Here is a 25336-nt window from a genome sequence, read left to right as displayed (position 1 = left end):
CAGGGTTGACTGTCATAATGGAAAAAATAACTAATTATTTTGAGCAGTGTGGCTCACACCATGACAACACTTTATGTTTTGGTGGCCATGGCCAAATTACTGACATGATAACTAGGTTTTGAAGCATGAATGAAATGTTTTGGGGGAGTAACTGCATTTTGCAGACATGCAATAAAGTTCTGAAGTTCCAGCAAACCGTTTTGACATTTGCACTCATTCAGAGTCATTAAGACTGTTTCGAAAAATGTGCCAAAGCATTTGCAACTGTAAGTGCCTATTTTGACTTCATTGTAAAGTTACAATTTACTTGTATATAAGAGTATTTTCTTGAATTTACTCTACACCTAGCTGTTTGTTGTTCAACTATTCTCAAATGTTTCTGTGAGTGTTTTTTTTTTCATCTGTTTTTTAAATTATGGAATGATAATCAAAAATCATTCGTTTACATTTTGGTCACTTTGAAAACATGTTTTGCGTACGGTTAATGTGCTTTTATTATGAAGAAAAAACCGGAAGAGTTAAATAATTTGAAGCATTTCACTTCCGCAATGTTCTTGTTTTGTTACGTCATTATCAACACTGCTGATATAGACCGACTGAGAGAAGTTCATCGTTTTTGGTCGTCATTAAGTCTTTCTTTTATATTTGTCAACAAGTTGTCAACGCGTAGCAATAAAATCCGTCATATATAATGCATTTAAGGATACCCGATTGTCGCGTAATGATCTTTGAACCGGCACGATTTTGTTAGTCAGTAAGTTACATTATTTCAGGTCATCGTGATTTTCTGAATTCTGTAATACACTTTTAAGATAATACAATTCATAATGCTGTCTTGTTTGTTTCAAATATAAAGCGAGATGCTTCTGGCTGATTTAAGAGGATCTAAGAACTTCAAAAGTTTCAACCAATACACGAAAGAGTAAGTTTAAAAACATTTTCAATGATGAGGTGTAAAAATATTTTTTATATCGATTTGTTATAAAAATGTATTTGTTCCTATTAAAAACGAGCTAAAATTACACTGCAAAGAATTTTCAGTTAACACACACAGTAAATATACAAACATTATGTTGTATACAGACTTTGCAATATGAATAAACATATTCTGATAAAAAAAAAAAACTAAGAAATGAACGTTATTACTCTTTATGTAATCATATTTACACATATATTTGTTGGTCACAATGGTTTTAAATGTTTATAAGCATTATGAATTTAGTTGAAAATGTTTCTCAGAAATAGTAATAATTAGTATACAATTACTATTATACTATTATTATTACAATTATTAGTATTCATTCATTCATTTTTCTTTCGGCTTAGTCCCTTTATTAATCAGGGGTTGCCACAGCGGAATGAACTGCCAACTTATCCAGCACATGTTTTACACAGCAGATGCCCTTCCAGCCGCAACCCATCACTGGAAAACATCCATACACACTCATTCACACACATACATACACTACAGACAATTTAGCTTACCCAATTCTCCTATAGCGCATATGTTTGGACTGTGGGGGAAACAGGAGCACCTGGAGGCAATCCACGCGAACAAGTAGAGAATAGAAATGCCAACTGACCCAGCCGAGACTCGAACCAGCGACCTTCTTGCTGTGAGGCGACAGCGCTACTCGCTGCACCACCATGCCGCCCGCCAATTATCAATATTCATTCATTCACTTTCTTTTCGGCTTAGTCCCTTTATTAATCCGGGGTTGCCACAGCGGAATGAACCACCAACTTATCCAGCACATGTTTTACGCAACGGATGCCCTTCCAGCTGCAATCCATCTCTGGGAAACATCCATACACACTCATACACTTTGGACAATTTAGCAACCCAATTCACCTGTACCACTTGTCTTTGGACTGTGGGGGAAACCAGAGAACCTGGAGGAAACCTATGAGAATGCGGGGAAAACATGTAGACTCCACACAGAAACGCCAACTGACCCAGCCAAGACTTGAATCAGCAACCTTCTTGCTGTGAGTCGACAGCAATACCTACTGCGCCACCGCATTGCCTCAGTTATCAATATAACAATTATAATTTACTGTACTACCCAAAAAGGTTTTATTTTCCAGAACTTCATGTCTTTATTAGATGATCAGAACAGCTGATATTACATGACACTTTTCAGTGTATACTTAGTAAAAAAATATTAAAATTAATTAATTATTCCTTTGATTTATAATGTTATTTATACTTTCTCAACAGCCACTTTTACGCGCAAATGTATTGCATCCTAAGAACACTTCAAGTAGTTTAATAATAATTCAAATGTTTCCTCAGGTCATGGCATCACCACAGATAAAGGAGCGGCCATCGGGTGTCGTGTTAAACACAATCTCAAAAGGAGCATCTCCAGAATCAAAATGCCCAATCTGCCTGGATCACTTTAAAAACATATCATATCTTGATGTATGCCTTCACAAGTTCTGCTTTTGCTGCATCCATGAATGGTCCAAGAACAAAGCTGAATGCCCTTTATGCAAACAGCCATTTAATTCATTCTATCACACCATTAAGTCTGAAGATGACTACAAGAGGTTTGACCTGCGACCAACTGAAAATGGCTCATTTGGAAACATGGCAGGGCAAAGATTCAGGTATCGCACCACGCTTACAGGCAACCGCAGACTAGCACAGAGGCGAACGTCTCCTCCTCCAGACCATGGGATCATATTTGAGGGTCTGAGAGGATCCCTTCCTCAACGGCACAACAGGGATCTACATAGCATGATCAGGAGGCTGACAGTAAGGCAGAGAAGAGAGAGCGAGGGTAGGTCTGTGCGAAGTCTTCAAGATCAAGAAGTGGTTAAATTCAGACGAGCCTTGTACAGAAGAGGTGTGCGGGTCCAAAGCGTGCAGGATGGTGGGCGTACGAGGGAGACCTCAGCAGAGTTCTTCAAAAGAAATCCTGCTTGCCTCCACAGGCTTGTACCATGGCTGAGACGAGAGCTGACTGTTCTGTACGGTGCTCATGGTTCCCTTGTCAACATTGTGCAGCACATCATTATGACTCTGATCACTCGACAAAACTTGGACGACCAGGCTGTTCAACATGAGCTTCGGCCCTTCTTGCTGTCCCACACAGAGCACTTCTTACATGAGTTTCTCAGCTTTGCTCGATCCCCGTTCAATATGGAGGCCTATGACCAACGTGCTATTTATGACTTGCCAAGACCTTCAGGAGAAAGTAGCAGTTCGGAAAACTCTGTGATCGCCATCTCCGAGGATGAGAGCGAATCTTTAGTGTCAGGAGCCCAGGATTTTGCCACTCCTAGGGTGACCTTAAGCCAAACAGCGTGGGATGATGAGACCCCAGGACCATCCTACTCTTCAGAGCCTTCTCAGGTGTTACCTGTCCACGTGAGGGACTCAGATTCTGATAGTAGTGTAGGGGAAGCAGTAATGCCTGTTGCTGCTGTACCACATCAAGACCGTTCAGCAAATCCTGATACTATTCCACCGGAAGAGGATCATTCCTCTAGCAATGAGGAGGACTGTGTTATTATTGGCTATGTTAAGCCCGTGGCAGAGAGGACGCCAGAACTGGTCCAGCTTTCTTCTGATTCCGAAAATTCTGAGACTGAGCAGAATGCAGGTCCACAAGACTCTCAAGCTCCCCAACACATTCGTTTTATTTCAGATTCAGATGCATCACCCATGTCTCAGAGACCCTTAGGGGGGGCAACAAGTCCCTCAGGCTCATTTGAAGACACTTCCACACAAGTCAGAAAAAACAGTAAATATGACAATACTTTTTCAGTATCTAGAGAAGAATCCTCACGCAGCAAAAGGATGCACTCTTACTATCATAGAAAGAAGCAACCGTTGTGTAAAGAGAGCAAGAATAAGCAGAGAGGAGAAAAAGAGACAAGTCGACACTCTTCATCTTATTGGCATTCTTATAGCTATTACAGTCATGACAACAGCAGAAAATCTTATACAGAAACAAGCTCATCCTACACAAGCTACTACAGAAGTGTAAATGATCAGTTTGGTTCTCGATCACATAGTAGAAGAAGTAGGGACCTTCTGGACAGAAGTCGCTCAAGGAGCAATTCAAGAATAAGCCATTCCAATCGGTGGAATAGAAGTCGCTCAAGGAGTAATTCAAGAATATGCCAGTCCAATCAGCGGAATAGAAGTCGCTCAAGGAGCAATTGTAGAAAAAGCCAATCCAATTGGCGCACCCAAAGTTGCTCAAGGAGTAATTCTAGAAAAGGCTATTCGAATCGGCACACCCAAAGTCGCTCAAGGAGTAATTCTAGAAATGGCTATTCAAATCGGCGGAACAGAAGTCACTCAAGGAGTAATTCTAGAATACGCCAGTCCAATCGGCGGAACAGAAGTCATTCTAGGAGTAGTTCTAGAATAAGCCAGTCCAATCGGCTGAACAGAAGTCACTCAAGGAGTAATTCTAAAATCAAGTCTAGCTCTTACAAAAGTCGAGATGAAAAATATCAAAGAAGGATTTCTAGATACCTCTACTCCAATAAGGATGCCAGAAGACGCTCAAGAAGCAGTTCTAGAATAAGCTCCTCTAGCCGCCACGACCGAAGACACTCAAGGAGCAGTTCTAGAATGAACTCCAGCTCTTTACGTCAGACATCATGGCACTATGAATATGGTAAAAAGAGGATGTACAAAACAAAGCATCATGAGGAACCCTCAAGGCAGAGTTTTAGTAAATCGGTTAGCAATTCTGATGAAGAAGGTGGAAAAAAGAAAAAAAAGAAGCATCTCAAAAAGAAGAAAACTAGAAGTCCAAGCATAGATGACAGACCTGAGGGCCACAGTCGGAGACATCACAAGAGGAAGAAGAAAAACAAGAGGAAGAGCAAGAGACATAAAAGTGAGGAGAGGATGGGAAAGCACAGCCCTGTTCTCATTACAATCACTACTGACAGTGACAGTGAGAGTGCTGACCCTAGTGAACCCTCAACCAGCAGTGTCTGTGCCATAAGATCCACTGCCTTAATAGCAAATATGGCTACAGAAACTTTTCTAGACAATGATCATCAGTCAACAGCTGGAACTGAAAATAGTTCTGTGGGTGATGCAGGAAATCACCCCTAGTCTGTTAAATCCATTGCCATAATGATTTTGTACACAATGTTTTTGTGAACTTTTCAACTTGCAGTCAATTCAGATACTTTTCTTTTTTGTGTGATGGCCAAATGCATTTTATTTTTAATAAACAAAGAAGGGTTGGACTTTAAATGTGATGATTTTGAATTGATTTCTTGTTTTTGAATAAACAATTTGTAGAGAATGTTATGTACATTTGTGATTTTAAAATTCCAAACTCACTTTTGCAAACAGGTTCAAGTCATCAATTTTCAAAGTGTTTGTTTTTTATTTGGTTGTCTCAAATAAATTGAAATGGGTAATCTAAATGTATTGACTTGCTCATGGCTTTCTGTAATGATTTTTTTTTTTTTTGTATCACTAATTTGGTCTTTGTTTTTCCTCATTTATAAAATATACCTCATTATAATGTTTTTTTTTTATACTGAATCAATATACAGCTATGCGGAAAAATTAAGACAGCATTTCAAAATTTAATGCATTTATTAGGTATGGGTTTGAGTAAAATGTTAAGAATTGTTTTTTTTTTTTTTTTTTTTGATCATCTGTTAACATTTATTCCACATAGGAAGCAACTCTGGATTTTAATATATTATATTTAATATTTATCATTAGTGAATGCAAACTAACATTAACTTTGATTAATAAATGATGTAAACATGTTCATTAGTTGATGCTAGTAAATAAATTAACTAGTGGCAGTTTATTGTAAAGTGTGACCCTATTATTTATTTAGAAAATGACAAACGGTCAGAATGTTGTAGTTTTTCATTTGCTGTGTTTGACTTCACTAAATATTGATTTCTTGGCTTAACTGAGGTTAAAACATTTGTAGCCTACAGTGTTGTCTAAAGATAAATATAAACATTATTTGTAAGTTTACATCTTTATTGTAAATAAGAAAAAGAGAAAACACTGACTCAAATGCATGTCCATAAGTCGCAAATACAGAGAAAATTAATATTCAAATGGTTTCCTACTTTTCTTCCTTATAGCTGTATATTGACAAGATCGACAAAGTATTTTTATTAATATTTTTAATATTTTGCAAATCATTTACATTTAGTTATTTAGCAGACACTTTTATCCAAAGCGACTTACAAATGTTATGCTAAAATGTGTAATTTTGTAAGACTTGTTATGCAATTGACTGGAAATGTTCAGCAAATACAATAAATAATAAAAAAAGATTTCAGCATGGAAAACAGCACCATCTATAAAATCCACAAAATAATACCTCAAATGCAATATTCAACAGTTGACTTCCTTACATCAACTACTGATAATGTTCATGATGTCTGCTTTTTAACCTAGATCATATAAAACGTTAAAGAAAAAGTACATCCAATGTGATTTGTTGCAAAAATAAACACAGCGTTTTTCATATACATGAATATGCTGAATAGTGAAAACATAACGTTTGGTTTTATTGTTGTGTTCTCAAACACAGAATGTCCTAGTGCCTAGTTTACATTACAATTCAATACCTTCGGTAGTTTTGGTTGTTTATAAGTTACTCGACTATAGGGGGCGCAAATGCACTTTCTTCGTTTGCACAGCGACACAAAGAAGTAGGAAGCTCTCTTGGTATTTTGCTGCACTTTAAAGAAAATGACATCGAACAGTCACGTAAAGGTAATTTTAACGATGTCATTATGAAATGTAACACAGGAGCTATGTGGGAAATAGTTTAGAAAATGGCATACTTCCGCGTTTTAACGTGAACTTAACCAAATGTTGCATCACTTGGGTCCTGGAATGAACATTATGCTGTAAATCACTCTACTGTATTCGTCAGAATACAAAGCCTTATTTCCATTTTAATGCCAGTTGTGCGTTTCGCATTTTATATAGCACGAAGAGAAGAACCAGGATACCACCACACGGTTTACCGCCACACAATTTCCTCTTTGATGGAGAAGCAATGATGCTAGCTAACGCGAGAGTACCTCGTGTATATACTCGTGAATATATGGAAAGGGTTATACTAAATTGTAATATTATAGGTAGGTGAAAGAGACACGCGAATAACAACAACAACAAAACTAGTCGTGACATATTTGAGACTTATATGGGCACCAGTATTTGATTACACATGTAAGTTAAAATGAATATCACATGGTGTCTTTTAAAAGTACACGTTTCACATCAGCTTGAGTTGTGAGTAAGAGGAGAATAGTTTTTATAGAAGTGTAAAACTTAAAAGTTTAAAACTTTGCTGACAAAAAACGGCATGCTTGTTTTTTTTTGACTCGTGGCTACTGGTTAAAACTGGTTCGTAGTTGTCATTAGCTGGTTAAGGCAGGTTCTTGCTGGTTTAAGCTACTTCTTGCTGGTCATTAGTGGGTTTAAGCTGGTTCTTGCTGGTCATTAGTGGGTTTAAGCTGGTTCTTGCTTGTCATTAGCTGATTCTTTTCTGGTTTTAGCCAGCTCATGATTAGCAAAAACCATTTTAAACCAGCAGCCATGTGTCAAAACCTGCCTAACCAGTATGCTGATTTTTTTTCAGAATGGGTCACAGAAGTATTATTAAGAAAAGAGATATTTTACATAGATAAAAAGATATAGATAAGAATCTATTTATGTTAAATTTGTTGATATTATTTTTCATATACAAGTTTCATATACATATATATTTCATATATAAGTGCAAATGGTCGGAGAGGAAGCCTAATATCTTCCATTTCAAGACTGATTTAAAAATTTATTTTGAAACTCTGCGATCAGAACTGTGAATATACTTAAAAAGCTAAACTCCTCTTCTCTATGGTAAATGTTATGTATACCTGCTCTTGTTCTTTATTTGTTTTATTTTTTATTTTTGTTACCTTGTTTACACATGTTATGCTAAAATGTGTAATATTGAAAGACTTGTTATGCAATTGACTGGAAATGTTCAGCAAATAAAATAAAAAAAAGATTTCAGCATGGAAAACAGCACCATCTATAAAATCCACAAAATAATACCACAAATGCAATATTCAACAGTTGACTTCCTTACATCAACTACTGATTCATGATGTCTGCTTTTTAACCTAGAATGTAAGCAGTTTCCAGTTTCTGCCTCAACCTTTACTTAAGAAAATGTATGACAATGTTATTTTGATGTCCAATAACAACGTCAGATGATATTTGGTTGATTTTAGATTGTGTTAGAAAGTTACCAAAATCCAACAACGAGCCAATATCTTAAACTAACGTCATATTGATGTTAAATACTGACATTTATTCATTAGGTATGGAAACCAAAATCCAATGTCTGATAGACATCATACGGGTAATGTCCACACAACTTCAAACTGTAACATTGATATTTGGTTGATTTTAGGTTGGTCGTTGCGTATTAATGTCGGCCTGACGTTGGGTTCTGATGTCAACCCGTTTTTCATTTCCAAAATGCAACGTCCCCACGACCTTGGGGTACAACGTCAATCTGACATCATGTTGACATCTTGTGCCTGCTGGGTGTTTAAGGCCATTTCAGTCATCATACAGAAAACATCCATCATCTTTTCATCAGTGACTAGCATCTAAACAGATTTTGAACATCTTCTTGGACACTTTTGATGCTTCTAAACAGTATAAATCGCCCATGGCTTGAGGAAGTTCAGTATGATGCGATTTACCTTCTATGTGCAATTTAATTAGACAGCAATCACAGGAGATGGATTTTTCCAATCCCCATAGACAGGAAAAAATAGAGGAGTAGTTGAGAAAAAAAATACTGATACAGCACTAAAATGTACTCAAGGGAAAGTAAAAGTAAACATTTTTAAATCTGCTTAATAAATTACAATTCCTGAGAAAAACTACTCAATTACAGTAATTTGAGTATCTGTAATTTGTTACTTTACACCACTGGTTATTTCACACATCAAGTAGAATAATTTACTAAATAGGGGTGTTCACTTTTAGTCTCTGGACTTGCTGAACTGCAGACACCAATACTTTTGGTAAAAATACGATTTATGAAAGATAAATCACTATCCAACATTCTGAGATGTACAATTTTGTAATTCTGGATTTGGGAGCTTACAGGTATATTGAAACAGTGAAGATGTTTGGTAATGTTGACAATGCTCTTCCAGTTCTCACTGATTTACTTAAAGTCAAAATTAGCATGATGGCAATTATCAAGTTTTTATGTATTATTTTCTAATTTAGGGTGCTATTTCTGCCCGATGAAACATTTTTTTTTAGATGTTCCCTCACAAAGTTTCATTTTAGATTTGCATTTATTTATTGTGTATTCTGTCTTTTGTGAAGCCAATGTTAACTTTCTTTTATTAGCTAAAATAAATTCAACATCAAACACTAATTAGTTACAATAATTTCATTTTCATGTTTAGGACCTTTAATATAATTATGATATTTACTAGCAATTGAACAAAATCAAATATTTAAAAATGCGGTAGTTTAATAAAAAAATATTTTTTTAAATTATATTTTAAAAATATATTCAGAAATAACATTTTACCTCAGATCTAAACACTGCAATGTACTGCAAAAGCTATACTGTTATAGTGATGTAAAAAAAGAAAGGCCACATCCTGATATGAACTAACAGTATACATTAGTTCATTCTCCTCTGAGCAAAGACTTAAAGAATAGAAGCTGAATAAAAAAATCAAAAATAATTTCAGCTTCATTCCTCTGTTGATGGCTGGTAACATTCTAGGGAAAAATCACCCTTTCTGCCCTCACCTAAAGCTATGGGCTTCTGGAATACTTAATAGTGATGAGTCAGATTAGTGGTTAGATATTACCTACTTACAGTAATCTATAGCCGGCACTTAAATCAAAGCACTGATTTGGCTAATTACATGATTGTGAAAATTACCCTAATATAATGTCACATGATTTCTGTATTTGGGGTTGAGAGATTGTTTTGTACTACATTCTAAGAAAATGTTTTAGCTGAAACTTTAAAATAATGCAAAAGTGAAAAATATGTTTTTTTTAATGAAGGTCAATGCTTTTTTATATACACGATTATACCGTCGTACTGTTGTATAAACGCAATATCACATTCGTAGTAGTGCTAAATAGTTTTATATCGTCACTGGTGGGACCTTGTGCCAATGTATGCCTCACACCAGTGCCGATATACAGCTACATTGCACTGCTACTTGTGTGATATTGCTCATATATATATATATATATATATATATATATATATATATATATATATATATATATATATATATATATATATATATATATATATATATATATATATATATATATATATAAACATACATACATACATACATACAGTTGAAGTCAGAATTATTAGCCCCCCTGAATTATATGCCTCCCCCGCCCCTGTTTATTTTTTTCCCCAATGTCTGTTTAACGGAGAGAAGATTTTTTTCAACATTTTATCTTTGCTATAATGACAGTAAATAATATTTGACTAGATATTTTTCAAGACACTTCTATACAGCTTAAAGTGACATTTAAGGGCTTAATTAGTTTAACCAGGCAGGTTAGGAAAATTAGACAAGTTATTGTATAACGATGGTTTGTTCTGTAGACTATCGAAAAACAATATAGCTTAAAGGGGCTAATAATTTTAACCTTAAAATGTTTTTTAAAAAATGTAAAACTTCTTTTATTCTAGCCAAAATAAAACAAATAAGACTTTCTCAAGAAGAAAAAATATTATCAGACATACTGTGAAAATTTCCTTGCTCGGTTAAACATCATTTGGCAAATATTTAAAAAAGATTCAGGGTTCAAATGTGGATTTTGTACGTATGTGTGTATACATATACTGATTACTAATGATGAAAAGCAGTCCCAACTAGTCCAACTATTTTTTTGTTGATAAAATAAAATTAGTTAGGTAGTATGAGCCACCACAGAAGTTACATGCCATATTCGTTATTTATAAATAAGTGATGAACAGTTTGCACCACCCTCAGTTGGGTGTGCTATGAGTGCTCTGTGAGCACAGCTGACAGAATGAGAAAGTCTCTTTCCTTTGGTGAAAGATATTTTTTTTTGTAACATGTTATGCTTGTGTTTACCTGGCAAGTCGAATCACAACATACAGTGTGGACCCTGCTCATAAAAGCGGGTTGACTTTGCAGTCAATGGTCGCCACAGAAACCACTCACGTTTTGCTAATTTCAGGATTTCTGTCATTGAATAAGAAATAGTTCTTGTAACTAATGCATCTTGTCCTTAATAAAAAACATATTTTTCAAAATCACTCAATGTTTTCTGTGACCTAATTTCTATTCAGAAATCTGTTGTTTAAAATACAGTAAAATATTTAATCTTAGTTTTAAGAAAAATTCATGTCTTTAATTTTGCCACCATTTAAAAAAGAAATGCTAAAATATGTCATTTTTGGCACTTTGACAAATCTTAGTGTTTGGTAAATAGATTTTTTTTTCATTAAAGAAACAGTGCCATTATGTAAACAAACTTAGATAAATAAATAAACTTAAATATCTTAAAATGAAGGACTTGCTGGTAGTAGTTATCAATACTGATGCTGGTAAGGAAATTGATCTCTTTAAAAAAATATGATACTTCTGAAATATCTTTTGACAAACGTAAGAGTTTTTAGTTTTATATTTAATCAACCATTTGCAAACATCCACCTCACCTTCGGATGTATTTATAACAGAGCATGTTCTCACAGATAGGGATAATTGGTGGATCTGGACTTGATGATCCAGATATCCTGGAGGGAAGGACAGAGCGGTATGTAGTCACACCATATGGAAAGGTAAGTGTCTCTTGCCAGCATGCATATGTAAGTGGACATTTGGAAATTAACATACACATTTGCTTAAATATAAGATGTTTCAAAATTACTGATGATTGTTTGCTTTTAAATAGTGGAGTCCCTATAATTTGCAGAACCGGATGTGTGCTAATCTTCACTTATTCCCTCTCTTTCTCTTTTTTTAGCCATCAGATGCACTAATTTTGGGAAAAATAAAGAACGTCGATTGTGTGCTGCTTGCTAGGTAATTATACTCTTGGGTAAAAACAAAACATTTGCATTGACTTTCATTTAACATGTCTGCTTGTTTTATATTTATCAAGGATCGAATCTAATCTAGAACCTTTTTCTCCTTTACAAGGCATGGGAGACAACACACCATCATGCCCACCAATGTTAATTACCAGGCCAATATTTGGGCTTTAAAGGAAGAGGGCTGCACTCATCTATTAGTCACCACAGCATGTGGTTCCCTGAGAGAGGATATCCAGCCTGGGGACATTGTTTTGATTGACCAGTTCATTGATAGGTTAGTGTTCTTTTTACTCTCACTTTAAAAGGAACCATTGAAAGATAAAACAATTTGATTGGAAGAAAATGCTGAGCTACGAACTAAGCAATAATGTATGAACACAAATACATGCTTTTAATTATGTGAATTTTAACAAAATAATCAAAACCTAAAGAATGTAGTCAATGTTTGTTTGTTCTTTGCTGCCATATGTGCAATGCATATATACAGGGCAGTGTATTTGTGTTCCCAGTGATCTTTTTGCATATAATATTTGGTTTAAACCAGCAATCAGTTGGTAAAAATAGGTTAATTATCATATTACTAATAAAATTCAGGGAACACAGTCTGTATTTTATTTACTTGAGTGATTTGGCACAAATATATAAGCTTCTGTATTTAGAATGTCTTTAGATGCATTAGGTCATGCATAAAATTCAGCCAAATCACTGTTCTTTTGTTATTATTTGAACCATTATACCTTTGCCAACCAAAACCTGACTCTTGAGGAACTGGCATGTAGTCAGTGGCCAGAGGTTTGTGTTCTGAACTCAAAACTTAAACCATTCAAACCATGTATTCTTTAATCCTGGTCATAGCCCAGAGCTTGTTAACAATGTATCACTATTTGTCATTGTTATGAACACACTAACAGCAGTCCACCTTGAGACTGAAAAAACAAGAAGATGCTCCAACTAAATTTAAATTTAGCCATGAAGTGTGTGACAAAAGTCTTGTCTTAAAGGGATAGTTCATTCAGTAATGAAAATTCTGTCACCCTAATTTCATTTATAACCCTCAAGAACTTTCTTCATCTTCAGAAAGCAAATTAAGACATTTTGGTTGAAATCTTACTAGTATGAAACATGTCAAAATATTCAGGGGTTCAGTCATAGTATTATTAAACAACAAGAATACTTTCGTGCACACAAAAAACCAACAATAAGTTTTATTCTCATCAGTATAAGTATAGGGGTCTCAGGGAGTTGAAATGACATGAGGGTGAGTAAGTAATAACACCATTTTCATTTTTGGGTGAACTAACTCTTTATCAAAACTGCTTAAATTGTAGATAGGAGTAAACGCTTTTTTACTTGCAGTTTTTTTGATCTATATATTTACTGGGCTATAAGGCAGAGATACAAATGAAACAGAGGCTTTGAAAACCCTACATGTCCTACATATATATTGTCTCTCCACCGCCACAGCTCTCTGACCCATCCTGCTTGCTACATAACTTCACCACCAGTTCTTCCACACCAATCTCACCTAACAATGCCATTCCCTTGTTCACTGGAGCACAATCATGCTGGAATAGGAATTAGGTATTGGTCTGGGTATTAAAAACTAATTAAAATTAAAATTATTTAATGACTGAAGTACAGGATTATTCTCCTAATTGGATGTAAAGGGTTTAGCTAAAGCAACCTCATACTAACCCCCTATTAACATTTTACAGGTGAAAAAAATATTTTTCTTTTGAATCTACCCACTTTCTAACACAAAAGAGAAGTGTTAATATAGCAAATTGCAATTTAGCCCACTGTTAGAATGGCCAACTTTACAGAAGAAAAAATGTGTTTACAGCCTGGTACAAAGAACGATTTTGGTTCATATAACTATTATTACCCTCCATGACAACTGTGAGGGGGGTGGATTTTTTTATAACTCATCCATTTCTTTTTTATTAGGTTATATTAAGTTTGCATAATTAAGGGCGTGGCCACTTGAGTGAGCTAGGTCTCGCTGGTCGCCGTCACTTTACCTCAGCTGAATCTGGCAGATTAGCCACTGATCTCGGCATATTCATCGTATTTTTGTTTTGTTTTATGTGGCTTTACACAGTCAGCTGCATTTTGGACTTATTTCGTACAATTATCAGATGATATAGGATGCTGTGTGCATTTAATTGTGCTCACAAACCATTCATGTGGCCTCCGTTTCCCATGTGAGTAAAGTTATATACTTATATACCATCTCTATAAATGTATTTGTTTTATTTAAGATCATTTATCATTAATATTTTTCTTTAGACCCGTAAAGCACTCCAGAATGTGACAGATTGATTAGCTGTAGGCTCTAGAACAGTCATCTGAAGCGTTATCATACAGTGTTATGCTGGATTTCATCAATAGTCTTGCATTTACTAACACGGACTATATTTGAAGTGTTTGGAAGCAATTCGCATTTTCCTCCTGTAGAAAAACGTCATAAGAACAATGCTTAGTGACTCAATGTATTAATACAGTGTTTTTAAAAGTCTAAACACTTTATTGATATAGTGTACAGCCAAGCACATGTGGTCAGAACACAAACGAGTCGCAGGTAATAAAGTATTAAGCGTTTCTTCCAAAGTAAAGTCTGTCTGCCAGGTCTAAGCAAAGTGCCAGCAGGTGTCTGTAGCTCCGCTCCGCCTCTTTGCCCTTGTTTGGTATCCCGCCGTGGGTGCGTTGACGCGCGAACAAAATGGCGATGGTTGACCGCGCCTACTTGTAGCTTCTTTTGCAGTGTTCAGAAACCTATGGGTGACGTCACGGATACTACGTCCATATATTTTACAGTCTATGGTTTTTATCAATAAAGTTCCTGCCATGAGTTGCTGATGTGACTAAACAAACTTAAGAATTTGTAGTATTTGTACAGGCTTTACATGTGAAGAGAATTGTATTTTATATATATATATATATATATATATATATATATATATATATATATATATATATATATATATATATATATATATATATATATATATTATTGACCTGTACAGAGAATTTGCAATATGTGAGAGCCAGCAATATGTCTTAACCCAGTAACGTACAGCTGAATAGTTTGATTAATTTTGCATAATAAATGCATTTTGAGATTTGAGCAGTTGTTTGCATATCATGTCCTGCAAAAAGGCATCTGCATATTAGATGCACTATTTAGATTTTATGTTCATGACAGATATAAAATGAATATCATGTCATATAAAATGACATAACTAATTAAAATTTTACAGTTATTGCGTATACAAATAAATCTCTTAGTGAGAAAATTGGAAATGCCTATTATGAAGCACACTCAAAGATAGAGGTACAAAAGCTGCTACTGGGGTGGTAAAGTTACATATTTATAACTTAAAGGTATATATTAAAGGTGTAGTAGGTGATCTGCCAAAATGCTAACCGTTAGCATAATAATAGCTTATTAGAAACACAAACGCACACCGTAAAGATAACAGTAGACAATCCACTAGATCATGTCATTCGAAAAACTGTATTATATCTAGCACGTTTTTAGTTGTGTAGCAAGCAAAACTTGTCATAATGTTTTATGCAATATTTAATATTTTTTATTATTTCATTTCATTCTTGTCACTTTAATTTAGTATTTATATGCTCCCTCTTGGCCAGATTGTTCAGAAATATGGCCTGGGTTATCACTGTTATGCAGACGACACCAAGATTTATATCAACACCCATTCTGATTTCACTACTACTACTTGGATTCTCGAAACCTGCTTGCTGTAAATCATGAGATTTTATTAATTTGCACTAAATGTTAACAAGTATAGTAATTTTAAGTTTTCTGTGAACAATACCCAATACAATACACAAATATGCCTAAATTATGAAAATGACCTGCATTTGTTAGGAAAGCTTTTTGCTAACTTCCTGTTTAGGTTGCTTTAAGAAACTTCTGAAGACTCATCTCTTTAATGAAGTGTTTCATTTGTGATTTATCACCAACTTCGTTTATGTAAATTGTATTTTTGCTTGTTGTTTTTACAGATTTTTGCAGTGTGATTATTACTGTTATTTTATTATGCAAGTTTGTTATTTTGATTTTGATTGCATTCTTATCTTTGTTAGTATACATTGTAGCACTATGAGTTTAAGAAAAGCGTATCATAAAATGTATTATTATTGTTATTATTATTATTAATCTAATTAATACAGAGCTCTGCATTGTTTCTTGTTTATTTTAAGTTTTTTTATATTCAGCTGGTACAACTGTTCCCTCGTGTTCAACTGGATTTATTTTTCTTCACAATGGACTTTATCAGTTTGATGCATTTTCTTTTTATTTCCTCCAAAATGTCACACACCGCACTGAATTGAAGAACTACTAAACGTGTTCAGACGTTCTATGATGGGCAGCCCACCAGCCCTCCAGGTGTGTGTCACATACCTATGGCTGAACCGTTCTGCAGCAAGACTAGAGAGGTCAGTGCTGTTTTTCAGATCTCCGTCTCTCTCTCACTCTCTGTCTATTTTATTCTTGTTTTCTTTATCAATTTCTTGTCTCCTTTTGTAGGTGCTCCTGGAGGTTGCACAGGGCCTCGGTGTGAAGTGTCACACTCGAGGGACAATGGTGACCATAGAGGGTCCTCGTTTCTCCTCTCGGGCAGAGAGCCTTATGTTCAGACAATGGGGTGCTGATGTCATCAACATGACCACTGTACCGGAGGTGGTTCTTGCCAAGGAGGCTGGCTTGTGCTATGCTAGTATTGCGATGGCAACTGATTATGACTGCTGGAAAGAGCATGAAGAGGCGGTGAGCAGAAGCCTGTGTGTGTGTGCGTGTGTGTGTGTGTGCCCAGCTAAACTTATTCCTCTTTTTTGAGACATCCAAAGACGTTCTTGTTTGTAAAAACAATATATACATAGTGACTTAATTTGTTGAATAAAAGCATCCTAAATTTTTTTCTTTCAGTGATAGATGTGGGTTAAGTTATACTTTATATAAAACAGTATTTGTCTTTTATGTCTTCATTTAGCTAAATAAACAGTAAGTTTTATTAAGAAAAAAAATCTAACAGTAGTCCTTAGCTAATACATTCTGTTTTGCTTGCTTGTAAGCCATTAGACTTCTTGCCAATTTTCCCTCTGAGCTTCACACAGCTGCGCGTTTCTGATGTTACTCCCACACAAGCCAAAAAAATGCTGTGCAAGAGGCAGACTCATAAACGTGTCTTTAAAAAAAAAAGTACAATATTTTTTTATTCAGTTCCAACTGGAGTCCATTTTGGTTTCGTTTTGGAACTGAAACTAAACTGAACAGTCTTTATGCAACCAGTGAATATCATTTTAAATGATTCATGGTCAATTTATGCTTTGTTGTGACACATTTCAGCCTGTGACGCAGTGGCGCAGTAGGTAGTGCTGTCACCTCACAGCAAGAAGGTCGCTGGTTCGAACCTCGGCTATGTCAGTTGGCGTTTCTGTGTGGAGTTTGCATGTTCTCCCTGCGTTTGCGTGGGTTTCCTCCCGGTGTTCCGGTTTCCCCCACAGTCCAAAGACATGCGGTACAGGTCAATTGGTTAGGCTAAATTTTCCATAGTGTATGTATGTGTGCGAATGAGTGTGTATGGGTTTCCTAGTGATGGGTTGCGGCTGGAAGGGCATCCGCTGCGTAAAACATGCTGGATAAGTTGGCGGTTAGTTCAGCTGTGGTGACCCCAGATTAATAAAGGAACTAAGCCGAAAAGAAAATGAATGAATGAATGACTTTTCAGCCTAAACTACCCACAGTTTAGTAATTTCCGACAAAATCCTTTACGAGACCTAGAATAAAAATCATGATCATTATTAATATTATTAGGAAAGCACCAAATTCTTGCTGTGGTGCTTTCTGACATGATAACTGATTCTGCCTCTGAACTGCTTGGCTTCTTAATTGCTGCTTGTAGCTAAATTTATTATTATTTATCAGTAACAGTTAAAAAAAAAAGTTAAATTCCATCGTTCATTTTTAGAATGTGTTTTTGAAGTTACAAAAACATGATGAATATTTCGCTTAATTATGCTGTTATTGTTTATTGCCATGGTTGATCAATGCCTTTTTAAAAGAAAAATGATTTTCCATCAAGATTTAAGTTGAATTCTGCGCTACTGGTGTTACACGGTGGAATTACATTTAAAAAAAAAAATCACAGGACCTTTCCAAATATCCCCTATACTAACCCCACCCTTTCTTATACTTATTATTATCATCCCTAATTTATTCGTTATATGGTGCTTGTGTGTGAGAAACTTGAGCTTAGCTTAACTGAAGAAACTCTTTTTTTTGAAACCCAAACATTCCATGAATTACATTCATTATTTAGAAGCTGTATTTACCTTTTCAGATAATTTTTTGTAAATGGCATACTTAAGTCAATGAATGAAAGATAATACATTTTGGCATAAATCTTACATTGAGCTTTTTTTAAAGCTTTTTATGACATTTATACATTTGTTAATTATGGTGCAGTAGCATAAAAAAAGTGTATGCATAATAATCACTAATGTTTTTTTTTTTAAACCAAGTTTATATACACTCACCGGCCACTTTATTAGGTACTCCTTACTAGTACCGGGTTGGACCCCCTTTTGCCTTCAGAACTGCCTTAATCCTTCATGGCATAGATTCAACAAGGTACTGGAAACATTCCTCAGATTTTGGTCCATACTGACATCACACAGTTGCTGCAAATTTGTCATCCGCACACCCATGATGTGAATCTCCAGTTCCACTACATCCCAAAGGTGCTCTATTTGATTGAGGTGTGGTGACTGTGGAGGCCATTTGAGTACAGTGAACTTATTGTCATGTCCAAGAAACCGGTCTGAGATGATTCGCGCTTCAGGACATGGTGGCGCATTATTCTGCTGGAAGTAGCCATCAGAAGATGGGTACACTGTGGTCATAAAGGGATGGACATGGTCAGCAACAATACTCAGGTAGGCTGTGGCGTTGACATGATGCTGAATTGGTACTAATGGGCCCAAATTGTGCCAATAAAATATCCCCCAAACCATTACACCACCACCAGCCTGAACCATTGATACAAGGCAGGATGGATCCATGCTTTTATGTTGTTGATGCCAAATTCTGACCCTACCATCCGAATGTCGCAGCAGAAATCAAGACTTTTCTCTTTTTTGGACCATTCTCTGTAAACCCGAGATGGTTGTGCGTGGAAATCCTAATAGATCAGCAGTTTCTGAAATACTCAGACCTGCCCGTCTAGCACCAACAACCATGCCAGGTTCAAAGTCACTTAAATCACCTTTCTTGCCTATTCTGCAGCAGATCGTCTTGACCATGTCTACATGCCTAAATGCATTGAGTTGCTGCCATGTGCTCGGCTGATTAGAAATTTGCGTTAATGAGCAGATGGATAGATGTACCTAATAAAGTGGCCAGTGAATGTATATCTAAAGCATTAGGTCCATTCAAGACCATCTGTGGCAAATGCAAACCATTTAGCTTTAGCCTTCATTTTTATTTTGATGCTTCTCAGTGTAATTTCAGAGCTTTATGTTATTAGGAGCTTTTTTATGGTTTATATAACAGGCAAAAGTGTTGTTGCTGTGTTCCAAGTTATTTGAATCTTAGTTTAGAAGGATTCTTATAGGATATTTGTTTTTAAGTCAATAAACTCTCTGCAGATTATTGTTTCCGATGGCCGGATGACCGGTAAGACTGGTAGTTGGTGTTAGTGTTTACTTCCCCTCGCATTTCTCAGTCTGCCTTCCGAGTTCCTGCTGCTGACCTCTAGTTTTCACTCCCCGCTTCATCACATCCTTCCGTCCCTGTCCGGTGTTCTCAGTATCTCTGTCTGACTCATACACAGACAATCATACACAGTTTGTTGAACGCCAATTAGTCAGTTCCTCCAGAGGAAACCACTGGTGATAAAAAAAAAAGTGTGTAGTTCACATTTCGTGTCAGTTCAGTAGGTTAACTGTAGATCCTGACATTATACAACTAAATGGCTCATAGTCAGAGACAATAGTCTTTCTGTTATTTGAGCATAAAATTTAGTCCAGTTCAGCAACCTTATCAGAGCAACTGCAAACAAACCTGAGACTCTTGGAGATATAATCTATAATCCATTATGTGGATTTTGTTTTTAGAAAAGATTAAAAAGATTAATTTAAAAAAAAAATAATTTAATCCACTTACTCAAGCAGTTTAATGCAAATCTAAAGAGACATGATAACTTTAAGATTTTTAGCATTTTTTAGTTTGGTATTTTATTCTGATTTAAACATTGGACAGCTTAGCTAATGTTTATACATAGATGTGAGAACAAGCCTCATTGTGATGGTGTGATATTTTTAGGCATAATTGAAATGCTGTAAATGCTGGCTGATCAATGGTTATGAATAAACGCCTTTATTAAATGTCTTTAAAAAGCTGCTAAGTTTATTTAGAAAACTTGGATGCACACACACAAATACACACACATATACAAGCACTAATGTTTAATGTTTTTTTAAGCTTTATAGATTTTTGGTGCTTTAATTGACACGCTTTTGTTTTGTACAAAAATTTTCTTCCTGCAAATACCAAGCTGTTTTTTTATTCTAGGTGTGTGTGGACAATGTTTTGAAAACAATGAAAGAGAATGCAAATAAGGCTAGCAGCATCCTGCTCACAGCAATCCCGCAGATCTGCCAGATGGACTGGGAGAGCACAATAAATGCACATAAAGTGAGTTGAGTTTTAATTTAAATACTACAAACATAAAGCAGCTTTTTTTTCTTAACATAATATATGAGTTGAACATTTTCCATCACCTCTGATTTTGTTTTTTCTCTTGGTTATTTTTCAGTCGATGTCTCAGTCTTCAGTAATGTTGCCCAAACATTAACAAACCCTGCCATCGAGAAGTCATGAAAATGTAGTGTCTATGACTGCAATTGTTTTTCTGTAAACAAGTGTGATATTCTTACCACTATCAACCAAAAAAAGAAAAGGGTATTTTTTTGTTAACCACACTGAAATGGCTGTGCAGTTATAAAACAAACAAAAACAACCAGATAGACATGCATGGACGCATTGGTGGAGGGAAAACACATCTTGTGATAATTACAATTGTTGTTAGTGCCTTTTACAGCAGCAGTAGCATTATTAGACAAATATACGCATGGCTTAAATAGCTTGAATATAAATACAAGTATTTTGGTTAATAAATGGCTGTCATACCTATAAATAAACGAATGCTGTTTTCCCTATGCAGTTTGTGTGGGATATTATTCATTGCACTATATTTTAGTTAGCAGATACCTATAGCTCAGTCAGCAACACATTTGTTTTTCTAGTTTTATGAAGAACAAAGTGCGTATTTGTAAAAAACTTAGATACAATTGTGAGGGGGACAAAAAAATGCAGTAGTGATTTTTTTTTGACAAGCATTACCAGCTTCGTTTCCTTCTATCCACACCATTCACTTTCACATCGACGCCTTATCTGACGTTTAATCTTTCTGTTTTTCCCCTCCGTCTTTCTAAAAAAAAAGAGATATTTTAATACACACTTACATTTCTGCACTTAGTTAAACGAGTTATCCGTGTAAAATAAAGCGCCTCGTTTTCTAATATATATAGGTTTTTAGGTTAAACTCTTAATTAACATATGGATTTAGTTTGCACCGGATTTTTGAGTAGCCAGAAAGAACAATTATCAATCGAACACTAAATACAGTTATGAATAAAGGCTAACAAAAATCCCTCACAAGTTAAATGTTTCTTTGGTCAGGTTGACCCACACAGTTTCAGTTGTAGAATAAAAGTATTTAAATTATGCCTTGGTATAAATGGAGAGTTGCAATTTTATTAGTCGTATAATATGAACTAAACGAAAACAATTTAACCGAAAGTAGCCGAAAATAACATTGGATGTCATTGCGTTGTGCGACATTTGAATCTATTTAGCAATGTTTGTCAACATGCTGTTCAAGTTAAAAACAAATAGGTGGATATGTTATTCATTTATTTATCTTTGGACATAATGCTTTTTATTATGTGAACGATATAGGCTAACATGAGCATAACGTGGTTTGTGTCCGTAGCCTTTTATTGAAGTTCCTATCGACTAGACTAATAAATAATAATAAATAAACTTAAAATATACAGAATTAAAATTTCAAATGATTAGAATTTCCAAACCGCATGCATGACCACGTGCTATTTAAATTGTAAGTACTTAAGTGCATTAATTAAATTTACCACCTAAAGTAGCCTATATAAATAGGCTATAGTGAGGCTAAACATTTTAAACACGATTGAGCAATTCAACCACATCCACGTTGCCAGTCTGTTGTGCCACATCCACTGGTCGTAAATCGCTGTGATCTCTTGCATTGGGATCGGCGCCGAAGCGGATTAAAAGCCGCACGGTGTCAATAAATCCGGTTCTGGCAGCGTCGTGCAGAGGTGTGCTCCCTGTCTCGGGGTCAGGCACATTAGGATCCGCTCCTTGTTCCAGCAGCAGAAGAGCCAAAGGTGTGTTACCCATCATCATCACCTAGAGAGGGCAAAATTCCTTCTCATGAGAAATAAAAAACGCCAGTAACGTCATGATGCCACTGTAAAGAAGTGTCTTTAAAAAATAACTGAACTGCCATCATTTGAAATACTGAAAAGAGATTATTTTTCGTTAAATATGAACGAAAGCAGTGCACATGCTGGGCCACTGAACATTGCCGTGCATAATGCATTCCTCTTTTAGAATCCATAAATTATTTACGAACAGTTAAACAACTTAATGCAACGAATTGTGTTGTAGATAGTCCTTATTTTTCATATGATTCATTATTAAGTTTTCTATAATCATTTTAAACGAAATGTATGCTATAAATATGCTTTATTCACATTTATGATTTTCTTAAACATCTTTCGATTAATTGACATTTTTCTGAGGCAATTCATGCCCGTCAGAAGTATGACAAAAGCCTAATCTTTTACCATTTCTGAATGTATGCTGTTCAACATGTGCTAAAAGATCTCTATACGCGCTTTATTGAATGCTACAACTTCGGCTTTTGATGTCCTTTAACCGAGAGCATGACGTGAGCCGTAAAACCATTAGACATTGTAGAAATTACATAAAAACTTCAAATAACGAACCGAATAATATAAAAATATGCCTATAAGATTATAAAAACAAACAAAAATACGTGTGGTATTAAATATTTACTCCATTAGTCTGACTGCCAGTGGTGGCTAATTCTTTTTTGTTTAATAGCTACGAAATGTACAAATAAATGTAAAAATATTAAGCGTACATTCGTAAAAACAAAGATGCTAATAAGAAGAAACAAGGGTTTTCGCAGTGATGCCCTTCGGTTCGGCAAAGAAACACTTTTAGAAAAGCTTTTTAAAAGAAGCTATTTTTGTCAAAAAAATGTAATGAACATTTTAATAGTTTAAAGGCACATTTTCCACTATAAACAACATTCTGCTCCATTGATGCAAAAGGTTCTTCTTAAAACCATCGATGCTGCAACAAAGAAGCTTTCAGGAATGAAATAGCAAGTTGGTAGACAACAGTGTGCCTCTCTTGTCGCAGATATGATTTAATAGTTTATAGTGTATTTTAAATTGAATTAAGAACTATAAAAATGGTCTTATTTACCTATTTATTTATTGTTATTTATTTAGGCCTTAATATATCTATCTATCTATCTATCTATCTATCTATCTATCTATCTATCTATCTATCTATCTATCTATCTGATTTATAATTGTAAGCATTTGGTTTTCATATACAGTCACTATTATATTACCTTAAATTACTTTCGTCTTCAACAAGTAAAACAAGATTTTAGTTTTCTTTGAATATTTCGAACACTGAAAAAAAAATATTCAAAGATGATTCCTTGGATTTACCCAATTTTTTTTACGTTAAGTGGTTGTAAACAATTTATTTGGGCTGAATTTAAACAAACAAATTAAGTTGAACATTATTAAATTCAATTTGTTTTTTCAGTTTTTTCAGTAAACTTCGACAATACATAGCCTAAACGCCCTTTCTTAATTTCTTTGGACTAATTTCTAGGAATGTATAAAGTTAAAATTATAATGTTAAAATTAATGACATTTCTAAAAGTTAGAATTAGATCTTTAGCATTACACAGGCTAAACAGGCTTTTGGCAAATGTTTCAGTCAGTTTTAGTAGCCTAATAAGTTAAGGAACTTAAAACATGCTAAAATTAGTCAAATAAGTACAGAAATAATAATAAAAAAAGAAAAGTAAATCCCATATAATTAAACGGGTGTGAAAAATACGAAAAGAGCTTACAGCCTAAATTTGTAAAATAATAATATAACCTTTAATACAGAAAAAGTCTTTGCATTGTATGCTATTAATTTGATATTCCATATTTGCAATTAATCTTATTTATATGTTTGCATTTGTTTATTTCCTTTGTTTATTCTTAAAGCGCGTCTAAACCTACCTGTATAGGCGTTCTTCTAAATTTGTTAACCACATTGGCATTCACTCCGTTAGAAAGTAAAAAATGAACATGAGAAAAGTTTCCGGTGGCAGCTGCTGTGGTCAGTTCATCCTCGATGTTCATCATCTTTATCGATCTTCGAAATTAATTCGCCTTTACAGGTAAAACCAATGATGATGATACTGCGAAAATAATCAGTTCAACGCTGTATTTTATTTTTATAGGTCTCCATGAATAACAGGTTCCCATATGATGCGTAAATAAGCGAAACTGGCTCGTTTATCAAAGTGCTGTGTCTAAAAACTATTTTTCGTAGCGAGATATTTGTTCGGACTTGTCTCTGTTATGAACGTCACAGCAAACCGTGGTGCAGTGCTGTCTATATTGCGCCTGCGCACAACAGCTGAATCAGGAAGACTCGGAGTTTACGGCACAGTAGGGGAGAGTAGGCTGCAGAGGAACAGAAATTAGATTCTACTTATGTTTTATGGCTAATGTAACTGGTATTCGCCCGCATATAGATCGCAAGAAGTATCTTTCTTTTTTCGGGCTCATAAGCATAGCCTAATTCTGTTAACATAATCGAGTTTTGTGGCATGGAGAAGCTAGGCTACTCTTCGGGAATTGGCTACCAGGAAAAATCGTTTTTTTGTTTTTCCAGACTAAAAATATTTTATAGATTTTGATTGAGACGCGACGTTATAGGCCTATGTCCCACTCAGCAATTAATTGACGAGGATTTAGAGATCAAGTTTGACTAGGCT

The 25336-nt window shown here is 35.1% G+C and overlaps 3 protein-coding genes across 3 annotated transcripts; 2 read left to right on the top strand and 1 right to left on the bottom strand.

Moving 5' to 3' along the window:
- Positions 1 to 580: 580 nt before the first annotated feature.
- On the top strand, positions 581 to 5233 carry toporsa (topoisomerase I binding, arginine/serine-rich a). The gene is made up of 3 exons (XM_056459304.1): positions 581 to 754; positions 857 to 922; positions 2297 to 5233. Exon 3 carries the CDS (start codon positions 2300 to 2302, stop codon positions 5087 to 5089), a length of 2790 nt encoding a protein of 929 aa, XP_056315279.1. The 5' UTR covers positions 581 to 754; positions 857 to 922; positions 2297 to 2299; the 3' UTR covers positions 5090 to 5233.
- A 1405-nt stretch (positions 5234 to 6638) lies between these two features.
- mtap (methylthioadenosine phosphorylase) lies at positions 6639 to 21088 on the top strand. Its single transcript, XM_056459284.1, has 8 exons — positions 6639 to 6736; positions 11757 to 11843; positions 12029 to 12087; positions 12205 to 12372; positions 16463 to 16565; positions 16657 to 16896; positions 20701 to 20823; positions 20945 to 21088. Exons 1-8 carry the CDS (start codon positions 6713 to 6715, stop codon positions 20981 to 20983), a joined length of 843 nt encoding a protein of 280 aa, XP_056315259.1. The 5' UTR covers positions 6639 to 6712; the 3' UTR covers positions 20984 to 21088.
- Positions 21089 to 21180: 92 nt separating this feature from the next.
- cdkn2a/b (cyclin-dependent kinase inhibitor 2A/B (p15, inhibits CDK4)) lies at positions 21181 to 24941 on the bottom strand. The gene is made up of 2 exons (XM_056459291.1): positions 24573 to 24941; positions 21181 to 22638 (listed from the first exon to the last, which is right to left on the bottom strand). The coding sequence occupies exons 1-2, from the start codon at positions 24696 to 24698 to the stop codon at positions 22387 to 22389; spliced, it is 378 nt and encodes a 125-aa protein (XP_056315266.1). The 5' UTR covers positions 24699 to 24941; the 3' UTR covers positions 21181 to 22386.
- Positions 24942 to 25336: the final 395 nt, after the last annotated feature.

Source organism: Danio aesculapii, chromosome 1 (genome assembly GCF_903798145.1).
Source record: "Danio aesculapii chromosome 1, fDanAes4.1, whole genome shotgun sequence".
Classification (NCBI taxonomy): domain Eukaryota; kingdom Metazoa; phylum Chordata; class Actinopteri; order Cypriniformes; family Danionidae; genus Danio; species Danio aesculapii.
The sequence above is the reverse complement of the archived record's forward strand: the minus strand, read 5'-3'. Positions and strand labels throughout refer to the sequence as shown.